This window comes from Chlamydotis macqueenii, chromosome W (assembly GCF_036417535.1).
Source record: "Chlamydotis macqueenii isolate bChlMac1 chromosome W, bChlMac1.mat, whole genome shotgun sequence".
In the NCBI taxonomy this organism is placed as follows: Eukaryota; Metazoa; Chordata; class Aves; order Otidiformes; family Otididae; genus Chlamydotis; species Chlamydotis macqueenii.
The window spans coordinates 17,976,655-18,002,220 of NC_141592.1; the positions used below are offsets into that span (position 1 = coordinate 17,976,655).

The window sequence follows — 25,566 nt, forward strand, 5'->3', positions numbered from 1 at the left end:
TTCTGATAAGTCATTATACGGTGGGGTCTCTTCATCACACATCACCTCTTCCTCTGGTAGCACTCCAAAATCTTTGCCTTCTGGCCAGTCTGTGATTACTTCTAAGATTCCTAAACGATTGGGGTTTCCTATTCGAGCCCGCTGTGTGAGCAGCGCCACCCATTTACTCCCTGTAGCATCGGTTTCATGATGTGTAGAGGGGACCCTCCCTTTGAACATCCAGCCCAGCACTGGCAGTCGGGGTGCCAGGAGGAGCTGTGCTTCAATACCAACCACTTCTGAAGCAGCTCAAACGCCTTCATATGCTGCCAATATTTCTTTTTCAGTTGGAGTATAGTGGGCCTTGGATCCTCTGCATCCCTGACTTCAAAAGCCTAGGGGTCGACCTCGAGTCTCCCCTGGTGTTCTCTGCCAAAGACTCCAGGTAGGGCCATTCTCCCCGGCTGCAGTGTAGAGCACATTTTTTAACATCTTGTCCCATCTGGACTGGCCCAAGGGCTACTGCACAAAAAATCTCCTGTTTTTAATTTGCTTAAAGGCTTGTCATTGCTCAGGGCCCCATTTGAAATCATTCTTCTTTTGGGGTTACTTTATACAGAGGGCTTACAACCATACTGTAATTTGGAATATGCATTCTCCAGAAACCCAGAATGCCCAGGAAAGCTTGTGTTTCCTTTTTGTCAGTTGGCACAACCGTAGCTGTTATTTTGTTGACTATATCTACTGGAATGTGACAATGTCCATCTTGCCACTTTATCCCCAAAAACTCAATCTCTTGTGCAGGTCCCTTGACCTTACTTCATTTTATGGCACACTCAGCTTTCATGAGGATTTTAATTATTTTCTCCACTTTTTGAAAAGCTTCTGATGCTGTATTGCCCCATACGATGATGTCATCAATGTATTGCAGGTGTTCTGGAGCTCCACCCTTTTCCAGTGCAGTCTGGATCAGCCCATGGTAAATGGTGGGGCTGTGTTTCCACCCCTGGGGCAGTCGATTCCAGGTGTACTGGATGCCCCTCCAAGTGAAAGCAAACTGTGGCCTGCATTCAGCTGCGAAATGGATTGAGAAGAATGCATTGGTGATGTCAGTGGTGGCATACCACTTGGCTGCTTTTGACTCCAGTTCATATTGAAGATCTAGCATGTCTGGCACGACAGCACTCAGTGGTGGCGTAACTTCATTCAGGCCACGATAGTCCCCTGTTAGTTTCCACTCTCCATTAGATTTTCTCACTGGCCATATGGGACTCTTAAAGGGTTAACGAGTCTTGCTGATCACTCCCTGGCTCTGTAGTTGACAAATCACCTCATGAATGGGGATTAGTGGTGGTATTATTGGTACCTGTTGTTCTTCGACCCTCAGCATCCCCACCGTGGAAGATTCCTCCAAGAGACCAGGCAACGTAGACAGCTGTTTTATTTCTTCCTTGTCCCACGGCAGCTATACCGAAAGCCCATTGGTACCCTTTTGAGTCCTTGAAATACCTGCTCCTGAGGTAGTCTATGCCAAGAATACATGAAGCATCCAGGCTAGTCAGAATGCGGTACTTTTGCCACTCATTCCCTGTTAGGCTCACTTCAGTCTCTAATACAGACAGCTGTTGGGATCCCCCGTCACTCTGGAAATACAAATGGTTTCTACCTCATTATATCTTGATGACATCAAGGTACATTGTGCACCAGTGTCCACTAGAGCTTTATACTCTTGTGGGTCTGATGTGCCAGGCCATCAGATCCACACAGTCCAATAAACTCGGTTGTCCCTTTCTTCCAACGCTGGAGGCAGGGCCTCTCTAATCCTGGCCACGGTATTCCTTGTTCATTTATTGTAAATATGCATCAGAAGTCTCTTTGAGAGAATCAGAAGTAAGTCCATCCCTTCTACTCTGCCTATTGGAGACTGGAGCAGCAGTTTTCTGGGGAGAACCCCCCCTTTGCAGTTGTTTTTCTTCACAACTCATGTACCCATTTCTCTAGGGTTGAAGCAGGTTTCCCATCCTGCTTCCTCATGTCCTCTCCTTGGTCACACAAGGTAAACTACAGGGTACCTCACTGTGTGTACTATCTCTCTTGGGCAGGGGAATGGTTACTCCTGATAGCTGAAATATTGGTCCGTACAAGTGGGGAGTAGGTGTAAGGGTCGGTCAGAAAATCAGTATTGTCTCAACCTTGTCATCGAGGACTTCCAGGTGGACTATGGACTTGATCTGGCCTAAAAGTTAGGCTCACAACTTGACATGAGTTGCTGCGAGCAGCCAGCCTGCGATGCAGTTGTTTTTTTTTCTCCCGGGAACAGAACGAAACTGTAATGGACAAGGCTGACTCTGGCCTAACAACAAAATGTACAACATCCTTGAAACAGCGGACAGAGTGGCACGGAGGTGCCATGGCTCATCCCTGTTGTCAAAACTGGCAGAGATAACCGTGCAGCTGCTATCGAGGAGGATGAATCACAACTGCTGTCTCAAAAACAACGGTGAGAAAGTGGCCTTTAACGGAACTTTGCTATTTATAATATACAAAAAACACACTTCTATCCTAAGGGCCGAGAACAGGTGGAGATCCCCGAAGTAAGGAGGAACAAGGTTTGCTACTTGGCATAAAAGGTCGACCCCTAACAACGAGACCCCTGAAGAGCTCTCCCCACCAAGGATCGACATCGACATCGATCGTGAGGACCGGCGGGACGCTGCCTGGACCTGGCACCATAGGGATGCCTTGGACCCACGGTGGTAGCTATTATCTTCTTTTTTCCCTTCCCTATCTTTACTTTTCCTTTTCACTCCCTTTCACCTATCGCATGCCGCTTTACGGGCAAAATAATAAAGTTTGTGCTGTTTGATTGAAACCAACCCCTTTGGCGTGTTCGCCGTAATTTTGCACTTCGAGATCACACTAAAAGAACCATCATGAGTCCCGAGTGGGCCGTGACAGTAGGACATATCCTCTTTGAATTGCTGGAACTCCCAGGACACTTTCTCCAAAGCCGAGATGCAGGCCCATAGGGAGGAAGACAGACTTTCTTCGTTTTGCTGGAGTTGGTCAGCCAGTTCATCCACTGTTTGTCCCTCTCTGTCTTTCTAGGTCATAACTGCCAATGAGTTGGCATACGACCATGGTGCACTTCATACAATCTTCCGACACTTGAGTCGTGTGCACTGGACTTTGTCTGGATCTTTGGATAACTGCTCGTTGTCCAGGTCATCATAAATCACCTCCAGCACGGCCAGTTCCCTCAGGTACTGGACACCCCTCTCCATGGTGACCCACTTGCCTGAGTGATGTATTACATCCTCCTTGAAAGGATAACTTTCCTTCAACACCTGACAAGAGTTGTCTCCAAAGGCTGAGGGCTTGTGTCCCTTTTTCATTTGCTTTGTCAGTGCCCCCTTCCCCTTACACTTAATTGAAGATGCTATCATAATATTTTGGTTTATTTTTCTCTCTCGATCTCATATTTTGCAAGCCACTTTGAATCAGAATATGATGAAATAAATACAAAACTCTCCTATTTGCACATGCAAATTAAAACATCTTTAGCTTACTTATAATTTATGTACAGTACTTGAGTTCTAGCTCTAGAAAAATGAAGCAAGAAGTCAAGACTAGTGTTTTGATAACCCATAGTGACATCAAACTTTCAGCAGTGACATTTCTTGATCGTGCTTTGTGACAGTTCCAACAGAAAGTTTATGTACTCTGTCAACAGTCCCCCTTACCTTGCCCAGTCTTTTTTATTATCCTGACTCTCAAACTCATTTCAAAAGGCTTTCCAATACCTTTAAGTGGTGTTCTGGTTTTGTTAGTGAGGGGGGGCCTAAGGTGGTAGCTTCTGTAGGAAACTGCTAGAAGTCGCTCCCCTTTGTTCAGTGGACTCGGCCGGGCCTAGGGCGGACCCACTGCTGGCCAAGGCCGAGCCAATTGGTAGCAGAATGTCCCATGATAACACCTCTGCGATAACGTATTTAAGAAGGGGAAAACAGGAAAAAGAGGAGAAGATGTGAAGCAACTGAGCGGGGGGCAGAGAGGGGGAGGCGCGAGCCTCATGGGCCTTGCAGGCCTAACCCTCTGGCCTCCCGCCAGGCAGCTGACTGGGCCCGACTGGGCCCGGCCTGGCTGCAAGAAGTGGAGAGGAGATGAGAAGTGAATAAGATGTAAAAAAGATCCTGAGAGACGTCTGCCAGCCTGTTGTGAGGAACAGCTGCAGACGCCAAGGTCAGTGAAGAAGGAGGGGGAGGAGTAATACGGCTTCTGGCCAAGATTCCCCTGCAGCTCGTGGTGAAGACCATGGTGGAGCGGGTTGTCCCCCTGCAGCCCATGGAGGTCCACGGAGGGGCAGAGATCCACCTGCAGCCTGTGGAGGACCCCACGCCAGAGCAGGTGGAGGCCTGAAGGAGGCTGTGGCCCGTGGAGGGCCCGCTGGGACAGCTGTTCTAGAGGGACTGCACCCCGTGGAAGAGATGACCCACACTGGAACAGTTTCACCAAGGACTGTGGCCCGTGGGAGGGACCCCACGCTGGAGCAGAGGAGGAATGCGAGGAGTTCTTCCCCCGACGATGATACAGCGGCGTAAAACAACGCGTGATGAACTGACCGCGACCCCCATTCCCTTTTCCCCCCCATGCCGCTCGGGAGGGGAAGGTAGTAGAGATAATGTTAAGCTTGGGAAGAGGGAGGGGTGGGGGGAGGTTATCTTGTTCCCTGTCTCATTCTCCTGCTAATTTTAGAAATAAATGAATAGTTTTCCCCAAGTCGAGTCTGTTTTGCCCGTGACGGTAACTTTAAGGATTTCTCCCTGTCCTTATCTCAAACCTTGAGCCGTTTTTCTTATATCATCTCCCCCTATTCTCTCGGAGGGTGGGGGGAGCGAGAGAGAGACTGCGTAGTCTGGTCCTGATCGGGGCTGTAGTTCAGCCCCAACGGGGACCAGACTACGCAGTCTCTCTCTCACTCCCCCCACTCTCCGAGAAAATAGGAGGAGATTTGACAAACAAAAGAAAACCAGGAAAAAAAAAACCAAACACGCGGGTTGAGATTGAACAAAAAGTAAATTTAACAGTAATGACAGAAGAAAACAAAACAGTGATGGAACACAAATACAGTACAATAGCTCACAACAGATCTCCACATCCAGTCTCTTCCAAGTAGCAGGGAGACTCCCTTCAGCACCCTCCTCACTGATATACTGAGCATGATGTCAGATGGGATGGAATAGCCCTTTGGCTAATTTGGGTAAATTAACCCCAGCTGTTAGCTAATTAGTTAACTATCCCAGCCATAGGGGCTACCAGCTCCAGTTCTCCACCCAGCTCAGGTAAATATTAACTCTATCCTGGCCAGAACCAGGACAAGTGGCTTATTTATTTTGTTATATTTGTTTGCTCAAACATATACTTTAAAAAAAAAGAAAATCATAAAATCACTTCTGTCCTATGAATATAAGGGAAAGGAGAAATGCATTTGAAACACACAAAAAAATGCAGCGTACTGCTAGGATGTACCTACTGTATGTGAACCTCAAAACAGATTTTGCACACAATGACTGAAGTGCATCTGCATAGATACTAGCTAATATTGGTCAATACTAGATCCTGGGAACACTGGATGGTGTGAAACATAATAAATACTGCAAATATAGGAAATTTAGTAAATTAGTGAAGGTATAAAAAAAAAAAAAGAAGAGAGAAATATATGTCCTCATTAATTTAGTTAAAGTATACATGCAATAGTGGATGCATTCTTGTCAGAAAAGGAGGTTTTTAAAAACCTAAGTATCTCCTAAGAACAAGTTGATGTATTTGGACTTATTAAATATATTAATAGAATGTATGAGCAAAATAAGTGTTGTTTTAAATAGGTATCTGACTTCTGATAGCAGTTAGAAGTCTACCTAAACAAGCACCATTAAATACTTGAGTCACTAAGCCATTTTCCTTCTTCTGTGAACACTGACACAAACAATCTAAAAAAACCCCAAAAAATCAACCCCAAAACAACCAACCAAAAAAATCACCACACAAAAAACCCACACAGCAAGAAACAGATAAATACTGACAAAAGTTTCCAAATGCTTACTAAGGAGGTTGACAAGCTATTTTAAGCAAGGCAGCCAAAAAATGTGAGTTATAGAAGCAACAATCTTAAGAAATAGAGGCAGAAACTTCAAACAGTAATAGCTCCAAAATGTTCAAAAACACACAGACAATACTTCATTGTTCTTTAATACATTATTATAAATTCACAAGTTGCCTTATTCAGAGATGATCCCAACAAAATAATTTAAAAACCCAGAAGCATTCACTATACTTAAAGATAAATCTCATTTTCAAAGTCTAACAGTCTGACAATACAGCTATACATTCAGTCTATTATTAAAGAAGACAAGCATTTGTAACTGTATTAATTTGGAAATAAAAAGAGATAAGCATTAAGTTTGTAATTCACAACAAAAATTCTCTAACGAACTTGTGTAAAAATTTTTAGAAAATCTACAGTCTCTGCAAAAACTAAACCTGTCAGTTAAGTATGGAAAATGTATATGTGGTAATCTTATAAGGCATTAACTTTGCAACAACTTTGCACATGCCTGTCATTTCAACATTACTAATGTATTCAGAGTTAATGTCACAAAGGAAAAAAAAAAAAAAAAAAAAAGAATAGCATTAACTTGAGGATGGAACAAAAAACGAAAAGCTACTCACCCACTATTTCGGGTGATCACTAAGAGAATGTGAAGCAGCTTTCACAACAGTGGGAGCTTACATAAGAACAGATTTCCTTTTTCTTCCCACTCCCTGTCACAATTGGTTTTGGTTTGCACAGAAAAGGGAATGTTGTGTTGGGTTACAGTGGGCTCTTATTTTTTGGTTTAGCTATTTAAGTGAAAAAATACACTAGGAATCACTACAGTTTCTGTGTGTTTATGTTTTAAGATAAATTCAAATTATAAAAATTTCACTTAATTTCACATATAATAAAAAAAAAACTTCACTTTCATGTACACTGAAAGTATACATGAAAGCATTCACTTCCATGTTTGCTTTCACAGTTGTAACTTTTTGTTCATGACAAGGAGAATTATTTTTAATTTCTTTTCCATATATAACATACCAAGCTGTTTCCTATAATTGCATCAAGAAGTTCCGATTTTCTGTAGTTTCTTTTAGCCTGTATCCATGTTTTCAAGCATTCTTGCTAGACAAACATAGCCTACTCAATGGACAGATTAATTTACCTCTCCAACTAGCTTACTGAAAAGTACCTAATAGTGATTCTTCTACCAACTTAAAAACCTCAGTTTTGCATTTGCAAGACTGGCTTAACATTGTTTCTTCAAGAAGGCAGAAGCTTCCTTTTTTTTCTCTAAAGTAGAAAAGCATGAATACAAACTGAAATAACCCTCCTGCAAGTAGATGTATAACTATGAAATAACTGATCAGGACTCCATTTCAGTCTCTGTGGTATCAGTCCTTGAAGAAGTTTTAGCTCTTGGTGCAGCCTCTCCATCTAAGTCCTGAATGTCAGACAAATCAATAATAGGCAATGGTGCTCTCCAACACAGGAATGAGTTATATTGACAAAATTATTCTTCTTGTTTTAAAAAGACACAAACAAGCAAAAAGGCAACAAAACATTAATGTATATTACAGCAGTAAAAGAAAATAATTTTAAAATGCTTTAACAACAACAACAAAGTGTAGGCAGGGAAGGGTTACTCAACTGTTCTATATTGTCAGATCTTATCATTTTATAAGGAAAAATGTGAGCTAAGCGAAACACCATTCAAAAAATCTCAATCAAATAATAATGTACTTTTCTCCTTTAAAATATTATTGCAAAGGACTGTGAGAGTACATGGAAGGAGAGAGTGTCTGTTCCTTTAAGGGTATCTAGTCAAAGGCCTTTTAAGCACAAAAGGAGATAAGAAAAGGAGGGAGGAGGGAAGATGCTCAACAATGGAGGTTTATAACCTATCTGCTACCCTTACAGAGTCTTCTCAGGTTTAAAAGGAATTCCACTTCTAGTTTTATAAGTAGTTGCTGCTCAAACTGTGAGGTAGATACTTAAAAGTCAGAACACCACTGTGCTACCTACTTTGTAGGCAGATTAAATGACAGCATTGTTGTTCCAAAGAGATTATAATCTAAAACCTAACAATCACAAAAATATACATACTCCTAAATTCAGACTCAGATTATATATGAGATTAATCTGAATATCATTCAATTCTCCAGAGCAGCAGCATTGCTGTTCATTTGTACCCTCCAGAAAGATTCAGTGTGAAAATGAACAAAACCAAACAGCACAAAAGACAGTGAACATTCAAGATTAATACATAAAAATATATAGTAAAGCATCAAATATTCCATTGAACTAATGTTGGATACCTGGAGTATCAGGGACACTTAGTGAACAATCCAGACCGAATGGAATTGTTATGTTTGTGAGCAGCAGGCCTCAAGGACATCACTGAAGCCGCTTGTGAGAAAGTAATGAAGCCACCTGTGAGAAAGTACTGAAGCCACCTGTGAGAAAATAATGAGGCCACCTGTGAGAAAGTAAACGAAGCAACCTTGAAGAAGATCGTAAACAACTTTGAGAAAGTGAAAACATGAAAAGTACGGGACTTTCCAGGTTAACGGGACTTTCCAGATTAGCTAACTGCAAGTAGGAGGGATATGCAAATGTAACCATTAGAGCTTAAGCCAATCACGCAATGACTAGTAGGCATATTTTATCTTAGCAATATAAATATGCGCACCTGGGACTAATAAATGGAACTACGCTTATTACTCATATTGAGTCTTTTGTCGTACGTTCCTCCGTCGCTCGCAAATGGCGCCCGAACAGGGACAATTAGAAGACACTGCTATCGGAGCGGCGGAGGCAGAGAAGCACCAGGAGCAGCGACCGGGGGGCAAGATCGACTACGCATTTGTCTTTCAGATGCGACGATACGGAGCCTGAACCGTTGAAACAGGGGTTCGCCGTCTGCCAGGGCTACAGGACAAGCTGCGAAAAAGGGGTGCCTTAATCAGGGAGCACCAATTGTGAGCACTTAATCAAGGAATAAAAGGGGTGCCTTAATCAGGGAGCACCAATTGTGAATACTTAATCAGGGAATAAAAGGGGTGCCTTAATCAGGGAGCACCAATTGTGAGCACTTAATCAGGGAGTAAAAGGGGTGCCTTAATCAGGGAGCGCCAACTGTGAAACTGCCGGCAGTAATGGAAAAGGAGGTAGCCCTAGAATTATTATGCTCTCTATGAGAGGACTGAGTTATGACTCAGCCGTCCTAGAAGCTTTGCTACAGTGGGCAAAGAAAAGGGAATTAATCCCCACAGTTGATGATGCTTTTGAACTCCTGACATGGGAAAGATAAGAAAAAAGCTGTGGGATGAAATAAGTAAGGGATCAAAGGAGGCGCGTAAACTCTCCACCCTGTGGAGGCTAATTAATGAAACATTGATAAGCATGAAAGCCAAGCGTTCAGTTGCCGCATCTGCTTTTGCGGCCTTAACTCCAGCCGGCGGGTCCACCTCCGCTACCAGCATGCTGTTCTCAGGTTTAACGAGCCCTGCCGCCGCCCCGGCTCGTGCTGAGGGTGAGGGGAAATCGAGCCCCAGCAAGGACTCCAGGAAATGCAGCCACAGCCCCTATAACTATAGATATGCGGGCATCAGAGGGAAAAAAATATTTTATATAGGGAAATATACAAGTAAATACAGAAAACTTCCTATGGAATTATTTCAGAAAGTACTCTCTCAACTTTTTACTGGGTTGGAATCCAAGGGGCTTACTGCCTTCTCTACCACAACTGAAGTTTACATAATTCTGACTAACTAATAACCCTAGGGATAATTTAAGAGTTCAGCAACATATTTGTAATGCAATGAAGTTTTTCTCTTGAACTTTAGAAAATGACAAATAACGACAAATTGAGTAGAGGAGCCTGTTCTCTCTCAAACTGAAAAATATGCTTGTGTTTAAAAGGCTTAGCCTAAAGAAGACATGCATACAGAATTCTTTCCTCAATTAATTTGTGCCTTAATTCTACCATCAAGCACAAAAAAAAAAGGAATAGCCTGAGAAAGGGAAGCCACAATTACATTTACAGATTGTAGATGAGTGTTACATTATCAAAATGACCATTTTTTTTTTCCTCCCCAAAACTGGACACTAAAACCAGAGTTCAAAGTCGATCTGACCTCATTAGATTTCCTGCCATTTCCAACTCACTGGAAATGGTTTCAGCAGGGATGGAGTTAATTTTCCTCTCAGTAGCTGATGTGTTTTGGATTTCATATGTGAAGAATATTGATAAAAACGCTCTGATGATATGAGTTGTTGTTAATGAGACCAAGGACACTGTCTGGCTTTCCAAGTCTCGTTAAAGTCTTGTTAACATGCAGATGCAGGAACCTGGGTGAAAGACAGACAGAATAATTGACCCAAACTGTCCAAAGAGAGTATTCCATGCCATAAACATCATGCTCAGTATATAAGTGGGTCTTTCCCATGGGAGGGGGCATCCTTGGCATGCATCCTTTGCATCCATCTTTCCATCTCGCTTGCTTGCTGTCATTGTTCACCCTACCTTGCTGGCTAGCTTTTGCTCCTTTGCTTGCTGCTCAGTGTAGTTTCCTTGATCGCTGCTCGGGACGGGCTCTGTCGGTCATTGGGATATCGGGTGGTGAGAAATCATACATTGTTCATTTTGTATATTTTAATATCCTTATATTCTGTTATTATTGTAATTTTCCTTTGCTATTCTAGTAAACTGTCTTCATCTCAACCCACGAGTTTTATTTTCTTCCCAATTTCTCTCCTCCATACTGCTGGGTAGGGGGAGGGTGAGCGAGAAACTGTATGGTGACGTGGGCTTAACCAGGACAATCAAATCCTTTACTTTTTTGTTAAAAAATTCAAGTGTAAAGAGAAGAGAGTTTTCCTATATCAAACTTCTACATGGGCATGAAATTTAAGCCAAGATTTTAATTTTGCAAAACTAAAGCTTTCTTAATATAACTATTTTGTTTTCTGACCTATTTTGTAAAATATGTTCCAGGCCTGGGAGAATGTTAACTGGAAACATTAACAGCCAACCAAGCATTACAATACATCCTGATAATTAAACCATTGATCCCCTTCCCCTGACCTGCATCTTCACTAGACCTTTTGGCTCAAAGATAGTCTGGGTATTGCTACTAAATACTCATCTCAAACAAAACGTTAAGAAAGTTGTCTGATATTATAAAGCCTCACCTCCAACCTCAAACAACAGAGATGCTATCAAAATAAACTGTTCATTCTTTCACCATGCTTTTAGATGAGGACATGACTGAGCTCATCTAAGTTTTTCTATAGGAAAAATAAAAGTAGCTAAATTTTAGCTCTTTTGGATCAGAAGAAAAGAAGCTTTAGAGATGCCTACGACCTACTAATATAATGAGTCACAGAAAGGGTTGAAGAGCACTGAATGCTGTGTTTTGTCTAGTAAAGACTGAATAGGACTCTGTGTGCACCTTTTGTTAAATCGATGAAAAAGGTACACTGCTCCCTAATTCCCTAGGTGATACCAGGGCCCTAACGCTACCACCCACAGGGCAGTCCTACCTTCAAACGGCAGTCTAAGCAGTATGCTCAGCCCTACAGCAACATCTAAATAACAACAAACCCTATCTGTTACCGTGACAAGATTTTTATCTCCTCAAACACAAGCAGTCCTGGCCCATCACAGCTACAACATAGCTTCTCCCCTCCGGAGAAGCCACCAGCTGGGGAGCTTCAGCAATATCCCCAGCAGAGAGAAGACAGAAGGAGCACCTTCCACTGCACCAATCCTAGCTCCCCCCTCCCTGTTACCTGGTCAGCATCCTGCTCTTTGCCCCGGCCACCAGTGCCTCCCTCTGCCATCTGCTCACCCTGGGACTCCGTGGGTCTGCCACGCCACCTGTCCCCCGTGTCACTCTTCTTTCCCCAGAGATTGCTTCCCCCCAGTCCAGGCCACTTGCCCAGCAACACCTCAATCTCCTCCAGCTTCCACTTCGGGACTACAGGGCTGACACTCATCTCTTCACTCCAAGGGGATCTCTCAAGTAGGGCAGCACGAGACAGCAACAGTGGCAGCTCACACGAGAGATTCTTGAAGGGCACATAACCCATTAACGATTCCACACGTCACTTAGCCATGAAAGAGAGGAAAGAGCAGCTCTATAACATGCACCCTACAGAAAGGCGGACTCCACTGGCCATATGGGGAGAGTGCATGAGCACCCTATTCTCCACTGGGTCAGCTGGGGAGGGGATGGAGCCCAGTGCTATACACCCCATCCCGGGTGAGTAACGGGGGACAGGTCGGATGAGTTTTAGGTGAGCCCCACAAACTGCTGTTGGCAAGAGCACATTGTGAAGCAGAGGGCAAAGTCAAGGTTGCACTGAGAAAAACACCCCTATTTCAGCACCTGAAGAATCTCCTTCCTCAGAGGTTTCCCATAAACCAGGAAGGCTCACACCATGGGCAGGGGGGTGGCTGCACAGAGTCCACTCTGCTGGGAGGGAGTGGCCGTAAGCAAGTTCCTCTCCAGGAGGAAGGCCCATTCACCCACCTGCCAGGGCACCTTTGTCTCCTCTAGGCTAACCAAAGCAACATGCAACTAGTAGCTACAGCACATTGCATAGAATCATTAAATGGTTTGGGGTGGAAGGGACCTTTAAAGATCATCTAGTCCACCCCCTCTGTCATGGGCAAGGACACCTTTCACTAGATCAGGTTCTCCAAATCCCCATCCAACCTGATTTTGAACACTTACAGGGATGATGCACCCACAACTTATCTGGGCAACCTGTTCCAGTGTCTCACCACCCTCATCATAAAAAAAATAAATTCTTCCTTATGTCCAATCTAAATCTACCCTTTTCCAGTTTAAAACCCTTTAAGGTGTCCCCAGAGCCTTCTCTTCTCCAGGCAGAGCAATCCCAACTCTCTCAGTCTTTCCTCATAGATGTTCCAGCCCTCTGATCATTTTTGTGGCCCTCCTTTGGACCCACTCCAACAGGTCCATGTCTGTTTTATACTGGGAACCCCAGAGCTGGATGCAGTAATCCAGGTGGGGTCTCACGAGAGCAGAGGAGAGGGGCAGAATCACCTCCCTTGACCTGCTGACTATGCTTCTTTTGATGCAGTCCACGATATGATTGGGTTTCTGGGCTGCAAGCGCCCATTGCCAGCTCATATTAATTTTTCATCCAAGAGAATGCCCCAGTCTTTCTCTGCAGGGCTGCTCTCACTCTACTCATGCCCTAGTCTGTACTGATACTAGGGATTGCCCTAATCCATATGCAGGACCTTGCAATTGGCCTTGTTGAACTTTGAGGTGCAACATTCTCCTCCTCAAGCTTGTCAAGGTCCCTCTGGATAGCATCCCTTCCCTCAAGTGAATCAACTGCACAAGCTTGGTGCCATCCACAAACTTGCTGTCTATATTGTTAATGAAGATATTAAACAGTATTGGTACCAGTACAGACCCTTGAAGGACACCACTCATCATTGGTTTCTACTTGGACATTGAGCCATTGACTGCAACTCTCTGGACATGGCCATCCAGCCAATTCCTTATCCTTTGACTAATCCATCCATCAAATTCATATCTCCCATTTACAAGAACATTTTTGAGGACCACAAAAGTCTCAGTAACTAAATCAGCCAATTCCCTCAGAACCCTGAGACAGATCTTGTCAGGTCCCACGTACTTGTGTAGGTTCAGGTTCCTCAGCTGGTCTCAAACCTGATTTTCTCCTACAGGGGGAGGTACTTCATTCCCCTCCTAGTCCCTGCCTTGAGGTTCAGGGAGTTGAGAGATGTGGGAAGAGAGATTACCATTGAAAACTGAGGTAAAAAAACCCCAAACAAACTAAAAACTCCACCCACACACCACAAACCAAACACCACAACAAAAAAAACACCTACTATCTCAACCTTCTCCATGTCACTAGATCTCCTGCCTTACTTACGGGGGGGCGGGGGGAAGTGGGGTGTGGAGTACATTGTCTTTAATCTCCTTTTTCTGGCCAATGTACCTGTAAGAAGCCCTTCTTATTATTCTTCACATTCCTTGTCCAACTCAGGTCCAACTGTGCCTTACCTTTCCTGTTCCCATCCCTACATATCAGGGCAGCATCCCTATATTCTTCCCAGGATATATGACCCTGGCTCCACTGCCTGCATGTTTCCTTCGTACAGTTTAGTTTGACCAGAAAGTCCTTACTCAGCCATGTTGGACTCCTGCCTTCCTTGACTGATTTCCAATACATTGGAATTGAGAGTTCTTGTACTTTAAGAAGTATGTCCTTAAAGAGGTGCCAGCTCTGTTCTGCTACTTTGTACCTGAGGGCAGGTACCTTACACCTTAAACAACAACAACAAAAAACAAACAAAAAAAAACCCCACAAAAACCCACCAAATCTTACCATTGAGTAAATGATTAAAAAAAAAACCCAAAGATGAGTCAAAGTCATACTGCAAACTTTAATATAAAAAAAAAACAACACCAAAAAACCCTAAGCCTATTGTACACATTATCGACATAAATTGTTGGATATCTGGAGAATCAGGGACACTTAGTGAACAATCCAGACCAAATGGAATTGTTATGTTTGTGAGCAGCAGGCTTCAAGGATATCGCGGAGGCCGCCTGTGAGAAAGTAATGAAGCAACCTTGAGAAGAAGGAAAACAGCTGGTATATGTGACTGAAAGCAGAACGTGAAGCAGGATGCAGGTGGAGAGGACCGTGCGTGTGAACAAAGAGACTTAACGAATCATATTTTAGCTAAGAGCGCGTGCATGATAAAGTTAGCCAATTAGTAGAGAGCTTGCGCATGATACGGAATTAGAAGGGCTATATTAACTGGGATGTATCAACAATAAATTGGCATTTGCTTGATCATATTGGTTGTCAGCAGTGTCCGTGACTTCCGCATCAGCAATAAATGATTTTATAATGTACTACATGTAAATAAAAATACAGGACACTTCACATTTGTCAAACTTACTCCATATAGAGAAGTATTACTCTGCATATTATGCAGCATTTTGTTTTGCACAATTACAGTACCACATAGAGTTTAAGTGACTCAAATTATCTTGGCTTCAGTTGCTAAACAAGTTATGCAGTTTTTCCCCTTGTGTGTAGAATTGAAGAAAAGAATGCAGTCACACACAGTAATACATAATTATCCCTGTCCATAAAAATACAAATAATGATTTTTAAGAACTCATAAATAGGACTGCAGGTAAAACACTGATACAAATAATTCATAAGATTATTCTGCTTCCAACTCTTAATGTAACTTATACTTCAAAAGGAAAGCATCAGAAAAAAATGGTATTTTATAAATTTAAAATAGAAGCACGTCACTATACACTTAAGTAAATTAAAAAAAATATTTTTTTCAAAAGCAATACAAAAAAGAAATGTCACTTTTGACAGTGTGGAGTAGTAAAGAAGAAAAATCAAGAGAACAAAGGATATTGAGATTCAACCAGAATGTCAGAGGTCAATTGTCTACTTGTAAAAACAAGAACATCACATTTTAAGAGTGACTAGTTAAGAGACATGTAAGTTACAGATGTAACTACTCAGCAATTGCATAATCAACATTTACCTAACCTTGCCTTATTTCAAGGAGCTTGAAAAAATTCAAATTAAACACCAACCACATTTTGTCTAAGAAAAAAAACAAAAACAAAACCATTATAATAAAGGCAAAGTATCCAAGTTCATAGGAAAAAAAGAAAGAGTAAATAGTACAATAAGGAAATTAAAGAGGAGAAGAAAAAAAAAGTCTTATTTTTTGTGGCATGTTGTGGCATGCAAGGGTTTTTGTTTTCTTGTTTGTTTCTGGTTTTCTTTTCTTTGAGTTTTGTTGGGGTTCTTTGGCTTTGTAAAATTTTTGTTATTATGGTAGTGTTTCAGCTTTGAATAGGTCTTTCTTGGAGCAGGCATCTGTGTCTCTTGTGTAATACCAGGATTTGTAGATTGAACATCCACCTAAACCTCATTTGTCAGGAAAAAAAAAAATCACGTTAGGATAAGGAAGCAAGAGGTTAGTATAAGGAAACAAGAGGTAGATCTTAAGGTAGCATGGGTAAACTGCCTTCAAGTCACAAAAAAATTATCCACCAATTCGCCTGCATATACAGACTGATAAGGAGATGGTTTGGTTACAGCACATATTATTTACATGTCTTCACAGCATGGATAACTCAGTTATGCTACTAATTTTAAAAAAGAAAAGAACTCAAAGTAAAAGATAATTAAACAGAAAGTTCTCAAACAAAAATATTGCTTCTGCAGCTTTGCTGTAAGCAATAGGTAAGTGACTCAAAAGATCAATATATTTTAAGTCTGCAAAGCATCCAATATGTCAGTTTCAACAGTAAGATTCATCAGAATTAGTGTTATTCTTGAACTAAGGTTAGTTTATTGCTCCTCTGTGACATGCTGCTTTTCTTCATTTGATACTATGCTTTAACATATTATTTCAAACTGTCTACAGATTGTTGAGTAAATGGTTAACAGTGGTACAGTCAGATTCAAAGATCAGAATTCATACAATAGTCTACTTTGTTCCCATTTACACTACTTCCAGTTCCACAGAAAATGCTGTAACAGTTCTGATAGTTATTATAAGTCAATAATTTTACAACTTTTAAATGTTTCAGACTTCATAATTTAAGTGTACATTTAGAAATACTTCTCTGAACTGTGACACAGCTAGTACACTAAATACCAATATGCATCTCTAATATCAGAAAAGAGAAAATCATTATACACTTCTGAAAAAATGAGGCAGCATTTATGAAAAACTAGTCTAGTTAGGGGAAACATTACATTTTATACACATGAAAATGTTGCTTTTCTATGCATTCCAAAGCATAAAGATAGTGTACGTGAACATTTCCCCCTCCATTTTCAATAATACATTACAAATACACATGGCACACTACACATATGGATGATGTTAAGAAAATAGATGCTATCTAAATCCTATTAGGTGTAAGAAGGCACCACTGATTTGTCCAGATATCGCTCAGTTTGTTTTGTTCTCAATTTCAGCATTCAAGTCAGCATTTCTTTCTGATTAACCTTTCCAAACTCACTTCTATTCTGGTTTTCTCACCACAAACAACACACATTCATAGTAATATTTCATCATGGAGAGTTCATTCACAGTATATGTTGATGATACAGACTCTTTCTCCACCTGAAAATGTAAAAAAAAAACAAAACCAGAAGTCTTCAAAATACTGCCTTGACAGGCACCGTAGAAATTTCTCTCCATAAGTAATTGCTATATACTTTCTACCAACAGATTTCATGGTCTATCTACATATGTTAAAAACCCCCCAAACCAAACCAAAACAAACCCAAACAAAAACCACCAATCACAAAGAAATTAAAAAGTTGCAACACAACTATAAACATTTAACTTAGTTTAGTCATTAAATTGAAGTACATTTAAGGTAAAGGTTTTATGAAGAAGTTAAAACTGTTTACACCAACGCTATTAATTCCAAATTGCAACATCATTTTACCTCTATATGGAACCCATACTGCAGTATAACATTTTTTATATCCTCATAGCTTAATTCTATAGAAAGCTCATTTGCCAAGTTTTCAAAATGGTAAAGGAGAGGACCTACAGTACAAAAAACACAACAGAAATAGTTATTTAAAGAAGAAACAAACAAACAAAACATTTTTAAAAATCAGAAATACATACCGAAAGTGCTAATATCCAGGCCCACAAATACATTCAAATACAAATATACATATTTATATCACTCAAATATAATTTTTAGGATGAATTTCAGTCTAGCATCACTGCATTCTCTACAGAATAGGAGGCAGGACACGCTGTGGACTATTCAAGAGCTACGTTCAACATTCTGCAACTACCCAGGACTGGTGCAGTGACTGACTGACCAATTGCTACTATACAAAATGTTTAATGCCCAAGTTTGGTCTGACTTTCCCTTACCATGGCAAAAGTTTTAAGTCTCTCTTATTTTGAGCCAAAGCTCTTATGCCTTATTCTAATTACAAGCATAGTACAAATTAGACAACAGATTAAAAAAAAAAAGAAGGATGTATTATGGAGTCATAGAATGGTTAGGGTTGGAAGGGACCTTCAAAGGTCACCTAGTCCAACCCCCCTGCAAGGAGCAGGGACATCTCCAACTAGATCAGGTTGCTCAGAGCCTCATCCAACCTGGCCTTGAACGTTTCCAGGGATGGGGCTTCCACCACCTCTCTGGGCAACCTGTTCCAGTGTTCCACCACCCTCAGTGTAAAAAATTTATTCCTAATATCTAATCTAAATCTACCTCTCTCTATTTTGAAACCATTACCCCTTGTCCTATTGCAACAGGCCCTACTGCACAGCCTCTCTCCATCTTTGTTGTAGGCCCCCTTGAGGTACTGGAAGACCGCTATAAGGTCTCCCCAGAGCCTCCTCTTCTCCAGGCTGAACAGCCCCAACTCTCTCAGCCTGTGCTCACAGGAAAGGTGCTCCAGCCCTCTGATCATCTTCATGGCCCTCCTCTGGACCTTCTCCAACTGGTCCATGTCCTTCTTCTGTTGGGGGCTCCAGAACTGGATGCAGTACTGCAGGTGGGGTCTCACCAGAGCAGAGTAGAGGGGGAGAATCACCTCCCAGGTCCGAGATAATTTGAAAGCCCTAGCTGTGCATGATTTTCAGCAAAGACACTTCCAGGTATTAGGTGCCTAGTATGTGAGGAAACATAAGTTGAGTTTGTGGAAGAAAAAGACTGGTCACACTTACCTACATTTATCCATATTCCTCCAGGCTTTAGTATTTTCCATATTGTATCAACATAACCAGTAATGTTATGTGCTGTATCTATAAAGAAGCAAGTTGCTACACAGTCCCATGTATCTGCACAAAAAGAACATATTATACAGATATTAGTTTCAGTGTTTCTCCCCCATAAAAATCTATCATTTAACACTGATTTATTGTACACTCAGGATTTACTTCAATTAACAGTAAGAGTTGAAGACTTCTCATGTGTACCAGAAACTAAATGCAAAATATTGCTTAACATACATGATATTTAAGTTTGGGTTTGTGGGGTCTATATTTTGAAAAAACCCTAAAATATTAATGCATATATATTATGCATATATATTTTATGAAAGAATTATTTGCATATCTTATATAAAATATAAATTGCTTTATATTATAAAATATGTTATATAATATATGAAAGCTCAAATGTGCTAATACTCTCCTTTTCTATGAACTTTTTTACAACAGTTATTTAAAAATAGAAATGCAAAAATATTCAGCAGTTTTGGGACTCTACATTAACATCTAGAACAATACAAGTCTGAACACTAAACTGTACTTTTACAACCCATTTAACTTGAAAATATTTTATCCAGTATCTGAATGTTTCTCCAACTGTTTTTACTAACATATTTAGTAAGCAAGATCTTTCAAGAACTACCTTTTAAAGCACAAGTCTGTTTTTGTCTAAACATGCATCACTGAAATTGTAAAAGTTTAAGTTTTGTAAATTTAAGAAAAAAAAAATATATATATCACCAGCATCAGATATCCTAACAAGACAGAATCTGCAGAAAATTAAGCGATTATATAAGGAAGGTATCCTACAAGAAACTATCTGGAAGCTTAGCTGCACAAAAAAAGGGGCAGATCAAAAGCAAGTTATTTTTCATGTGTAATGCCAAAACAGAAGTCCTTGGTGATAATCTAATACCATGGTGGGGGGGGGGTGATCTCCAGATAGGCATACTTCATGTTTCTTGTTATTTGCTCTGCTAGGACCTGAAGTGTTAAATATTAGACTACATATAAAAGTTAAAAAAACCCAAACAAACAACAACAACAACAGAAAAACAAACAAACAAAAAAATGGCTAAGTACTATTCTTTGATCAAAGAATAAATGTTTAATTGGTATGTGCTAAACAAGGTCATCTTCTGCAGATTAATTCAATGTTAGGTTAATCATACAAAGATTACTTTATAACTACAATAAAGATAGCATGATTAATCTGATATCACCGGGAAAAGTAAAGGTACTTGTACTGATGGGAAGTTTCAATCTTTAATAATTATCAACCTCATAATGTGCCCCTGAAATACCTGCTACTGACAATATTTTTTTTCATTTATAATTAACTGCTATTGAAAAAGTTTACTTTGCTTTTACAACAGAATATTCAGTAACAAAAAATACTTTCCCCCCTCCTCCACTAAAAAAGAGAATGCATTAATTACATTGTTCACTTCCTTAATATCACTTTAAAAAAAAAATCAAGTAAGTCTTCTCCTAACTTTGCCATATTATCTTTATTCTGAAAGAGACTACCGCAACAAAGATCTGTTAGGCAAGTAGCCAGCTACAGCAAATATATTATCTGTATGTTGGAGTTTTTTTTTTTTAGAAGAAGATCTTGCTATAGCTGGTATTTTTTTGCTTAATGAGTACAGATACAGTTCTACTCTATTTGTAATAATTTCTTATTGTCTCATAAAAATATACTAAAGATAATTACATGAAAAGATTAAGTATTTGCATTTACTCACTACACTCAGAGTAAATTTCTTTAAAATCCCCTGCTGTCATAGAGAAGTTAAAACCAGAAGGAAGACTGTGAGGGTCAACATCAGGGAAATAAATTGGTCGTATCTGATCAGCAGATCTTCTATTATTGCTAAACTGATGTATCCAGGGATAAAGCTTACATGAGTTAATTTCAGAGCATCTGCAAAACAGGGAAGTCAGAACAATTCAGTTTAGTAATTGTTAATATATCATCTAGAAATGTAGTTGTCTTGAATATAAAATGATACATTAAAAGACTTTCACTGACATCCACTGTTTGATTGATAAAGTTAATGCTAAAGCTAGAACTTTCCTAAGAGACTTACCAAACCTGATTCTTTCTGTGGGATGGATTAAATTTGTGGTTCAGTATATCCAGAGAAGCTAAACCTTTTGGGGTTGACTTTGTTTGTTTTCTTTAAAAAAAAAACAAACACAAAAAATCCCCAATAGTCTCATGCTAGTCTTAAATTTCCTTGGGAATACTTGTTCTCATTCTAGACTCTTCTGCCTTTCCTGAACCATAATCACAGGTGTTTTCAAGTACAGCAAAACAAAAGCATTTTTCAAATGCAAAATGAAATTATGTATTTAATTTTCAAGAGATTAATACATTTCAACTTTTCACAAAGCACAGTAGATTTTCACTAGATACCATTTTAACTTAATAACATCTGGAGTACTACAATTATGCTAGGCAAACATTTTTTTTAGTTGATCATGACAATCCACAAGTAAGTGAATGCTTACTCTAAGAAGTGATGAAAATAGGACTAAAGTATAAAAAGCTTTTCTCAGTCCTGCTGTCCTGGTTTTATGCAGGGATGGAGTTAATTTTTCCTCTCAGTAGCTGGTATGTTTTGGATTTTGTGTGTGAAGAATGTTCATAAACACCCTGATGATACCAGTTGTTGTGAATGAGACCAAGGACACCGTCCTGCTTTCCAAGTCTTGCTAATTTGCAGATGCAGGAAGCTGGGAGAAAGACAGACAGAATAATTGACCCAAACTGGCCAAGGAGAGTATTCCATGCCATAAACGTCATGCTCAGTATATAAGTGGGGGCAGGCGAGGGTGGGTATCTGCCTTCCTGGCATCCATCCTTCCTGCTTGTTTTTGCTGGCATCGTTCCCCCTACCTTGCTGGCTCCCTTTTGCTCCTTTGCTTGCTGCTCGGTTTTGTTTCCGTGATCGCTGCTCAGGACAGGCTGTATCGGTCATTGGGACATTGAGTGGTGAGAAAACACGTATTGTTCACTTTGTATATTTTTAATATCCTTATATTGTTATTATTGTAGTCTTCCCTTGTTATTTTAGTAAATTGTCTTTATCTCAACCCACGAGTTGTCCTTCCTTCTCAATTCTCTCCCCCATCCCCCTGGGGAGGGGGAGGGGGAGTGAGAAACTGTGTGGTGATTTGGGGTAAACCATCACACCTGCAAACAATTTTTTTTTTTTTTTTTTTTAAATAAAACAAAACACCAAAACCACAACAAAACAATCAAACCCAATTTTCTCTCCCATGCATGACCACGAAATTCTGCAGTCAAGCCCACTTACTAAAGCTACATTACACATAACTACATATTCAGAAATAACAGAAGACATGCATTTTATGAGACAGATGTTTTCAACAAGCACTTTTCAAAATGTAAGCAGTTTACTAGGTTATAGGAAATGCACTCTTGGCTCGTGGATAGAAAGCATCTGTGGTAAAGTTTATGAAATAATAATTTTTTACTATCTCCATACAGTATTTAGTTTTGTCAGTAAAAACAAAAAATTACTGTATTGAACAACAGTATACCAAATTCATCAACTGTCTCCATATATAATGATATTTATATATCCAATTAGATATATACAATCAGTCAAAGAAAACAAGCAGGGAAATAACCCTGACAACATAGGCCTTATTTCCTTCAAGCAAGACGTCTATTTTGGCTGACTTAACATTTGATAGATTAACTGGGTTTTTTTTGTTAACTATTTCAGCATTCTTTGTGTGCTCACAGTCAATTTGTATTATCCTCAGACCATTTCTAAAACAATGAAATTTTCAGAAAAGTAAGGCAAAGAAACTAAGAGACCAGAGCAGATAAGAAAGGAAATATTTTCTGAGCTATAAGGGAATGCACACCTTCGTTTGCAAATTGGAGCTTCCTTAATGGAATAATGCACTTTAACCTATATAGTTTTTCAAACTGTGTTGATAAATTTCAAATATTCATAGCAACCATAATTATGCTTTGATGCAGTTCTGTGTTCACGACATACTAAACTATGACATTTTATCCACAATAACAAAAGGATCTCAATTTAAGAGTTGTTGTTTTTTTTTTTTTTTTTTTTTTTTTTTTAATTCAAGATTGACCTTGATTTAGTTTTAGGAAGGCAAAAGTACTGAGGAAGAATGCAGATCCAAACTATAAGCATACAATAGCAAAACTCTCATGTCACTATCAACTGAAAATAAAAATTAATTAGGAATCATGTCATGCTGTTTAAATGGTAAAATAAAAAAGAATTTTCAAGAAGTTATTTCATATTTAACTTAAAAAAATCACAAAACACATCCCACCAATAAACTAAACTAGCATTTAATTCAAAGCTGTTATTTTTCTTCCAACACAGAAAGCCCTAGGCACCAACTCTGTTCCCTTTCTAGAGAAATTAAGAAGGAAAGAGGAAAGGAACTGTAGCTAAACACTTATTTGCAAAATCATTATTTTGTACCATACTCTTCCTTAACTGGTATCTTCAGCTCATGTTGTTCATTGTTGTTTCTTCCAGTTCCAGGAAGGCAAACATGTCAATTTCAGAAGGCTAACTGGGAACAGTCACTTAAGACTAAAATGACAGATCTCAAAAGTCCCTAAGATCTTCTTAATAGGTACCCCAAAGTTAAATCTGACAGAAAGGAATGCCTGCACCTTAACTGAACTGACTGAAATTCAAAGTCAAGTTAGCAGTTATCTGTATTGTCTTCCATACTAATAACAGATCTTGTAATTGATAACTTGCCCAGGAAAGATGAAGGTTACAGCAGCTAAGCAACACTCAATTTTGCTGTCTAAAATTAAATACTGTTTGCAAATATAACACATATATAACTCTTTGCCTAATACACTTTATACTAATAGGAAACACCACATGAACATTAGATGCTAAGAATTATGGAGTACTAGAGTAAGCTAAGTATAAATTTTCAGGAGAATTACACATATGGGCCAAAGACTCCATATGTAAGGAAGACAAAAAGCAGTTAACATTCTTGTTTCAACCAACATGACACCTAACCAGTGATGTCAACTAGGGGGACTAAATCATTTTATACTGCTCTGAATAATTTCAGAAGTTCTAAAGAATATAAGAGCCAGTAGGGTTGTATAGCTAGGAATAAGAGAAAACATGACATCCTCCTTTCAGTAGCTGCAAGGCATTAGATCAAGTAAACTGTAACATGCAATTTCATCACCAGATGATTATTCATAAATTATGTAAGGAAAGAGTAAATAAATCTATAGCAAATATCTATTTCCATTATAGTGACCACTACTGTCTTAAGCAGACATGCAGCAGCTGTAAGAAACAATATCTTCCCTTTGGTCTGTATTTGAATGGTAAGCAACAACAGATTTGGGATCATCTTTTTGTTCCCATGCCTAGCATAAGGGAATAGCAGTCCACAAACAGAGCTCTCAAACGCCATGATAGCAGAGTATAAACCAATATTGTAGGTGTTTTTAAAGACATATTTCATACTTGCCCACCCATAATCTTCCCATCCTCATTCTTACAAGGACAATTAAATTTTACTATCTGCTTCCTTCTAAGTTCATTATGTGACCAATAGTTTTGAGTACAAGTGACAGAACACCAAATTAAAAAAAAGTCACTCTAAATTAAACCTATACAGTGAAATTTATGTTATTGCCCTACATTCAAATTTAGTCCCACAGCTTAATTATAGAACTATCATGTTATTTTAACTATTACTCAAGTGATAAGACTTGCTTAAGAAGTAGTTTAGCATGTTTTGTTGGTTGTTTTTAATGTAAAAATAGTATCTTAAATTTTAGTATGGAATATAACATTTTCATTGATAGGTTTCCTCTGTTACTAATCACCATAACTAAGTAACATGCATATCTTAATTAAGCCTATTTGATACCTGAGATATATGTACATTTTACAGAAATACATTTTAAAAAAACCCATAAGACCTATTCAAGATTATGCAGGAAGTCTGTGGCAGAGTCCAGAACTCTCAAGTCTCATAACTTAAAAGCCATGCTTACTATATAAGCCTAACGACTTACCCATTAGACTCAAATACAATGCTTCCTGCTCCAATTACGCCCACTCATTTTTTCATCAAAACACTCTAAGAAGTGGTTGTCTGTTAGGACTCAAATCTATTGAGTGCTTTATTTATTCAAATTTTTCTTCATTTATACTTTTTCCTCCCTAGTACCTGTAAGTTTCAAACAGCAAGTAAAACATAAGCTAATGTACCTGTTGAGTACAAAGTTAGAAGAAAAGAGCATAAAGAGGCTCCATTCATTTCCTTGGCAAGCATAACTGAGCATAGCTATTTCCCACGCCAATCTACCTAGCCCAGCACCAGGTACCAGGATATTAACTTTGGAGAAATCCCCACAACAAAACAAAAATAATAGTTAAGTCTTTATCATATACCTCTAACAAAAACATATTGAGGTCCAGTCCAATGTTTTTTTCAGCATGCTTAGATGTTATAATGTACTTCTTGTATTACATTACTTTTTAAAGACAAACCGAACCAGTTCTGAACAGATCACTTAACTGTATAAAGAAAAACCCACAGAAAAGATTCAAAATAGTATTCACACACAATAAAAGTACTTACACCTATGTAATCC

The 25,566-nt window shown here is 39.5% G+C and overlaps 1 protein-coding gene across 1 annotated transcript; it reads right to left on the minus strand.

Moving 5' to 3' along the window:
• Positions 1-17,168: 17,168 nt before the first annotated feature.
• On the minus strand, positions 17,169-25,323 carry LOC147596597 (protein-L-histidine N-pros-methyltransferase CARNMT1; the record flags this gene model as incomplete). Its single annotated transcript, XM_086769461.1, has 5 exons — positions 17,169-17,270; positions 17,602-17,705; positions 18,852-18,965; positions 20,645-20,823; positions 25,181-25,323. Coding segments are annotated over 5 exons (642 nt in total), but the record flags the coding sequence as incomplete, so codon positions are not given.
• Positions 25,324-25,566: the final 243 nt, after the last annotated feature.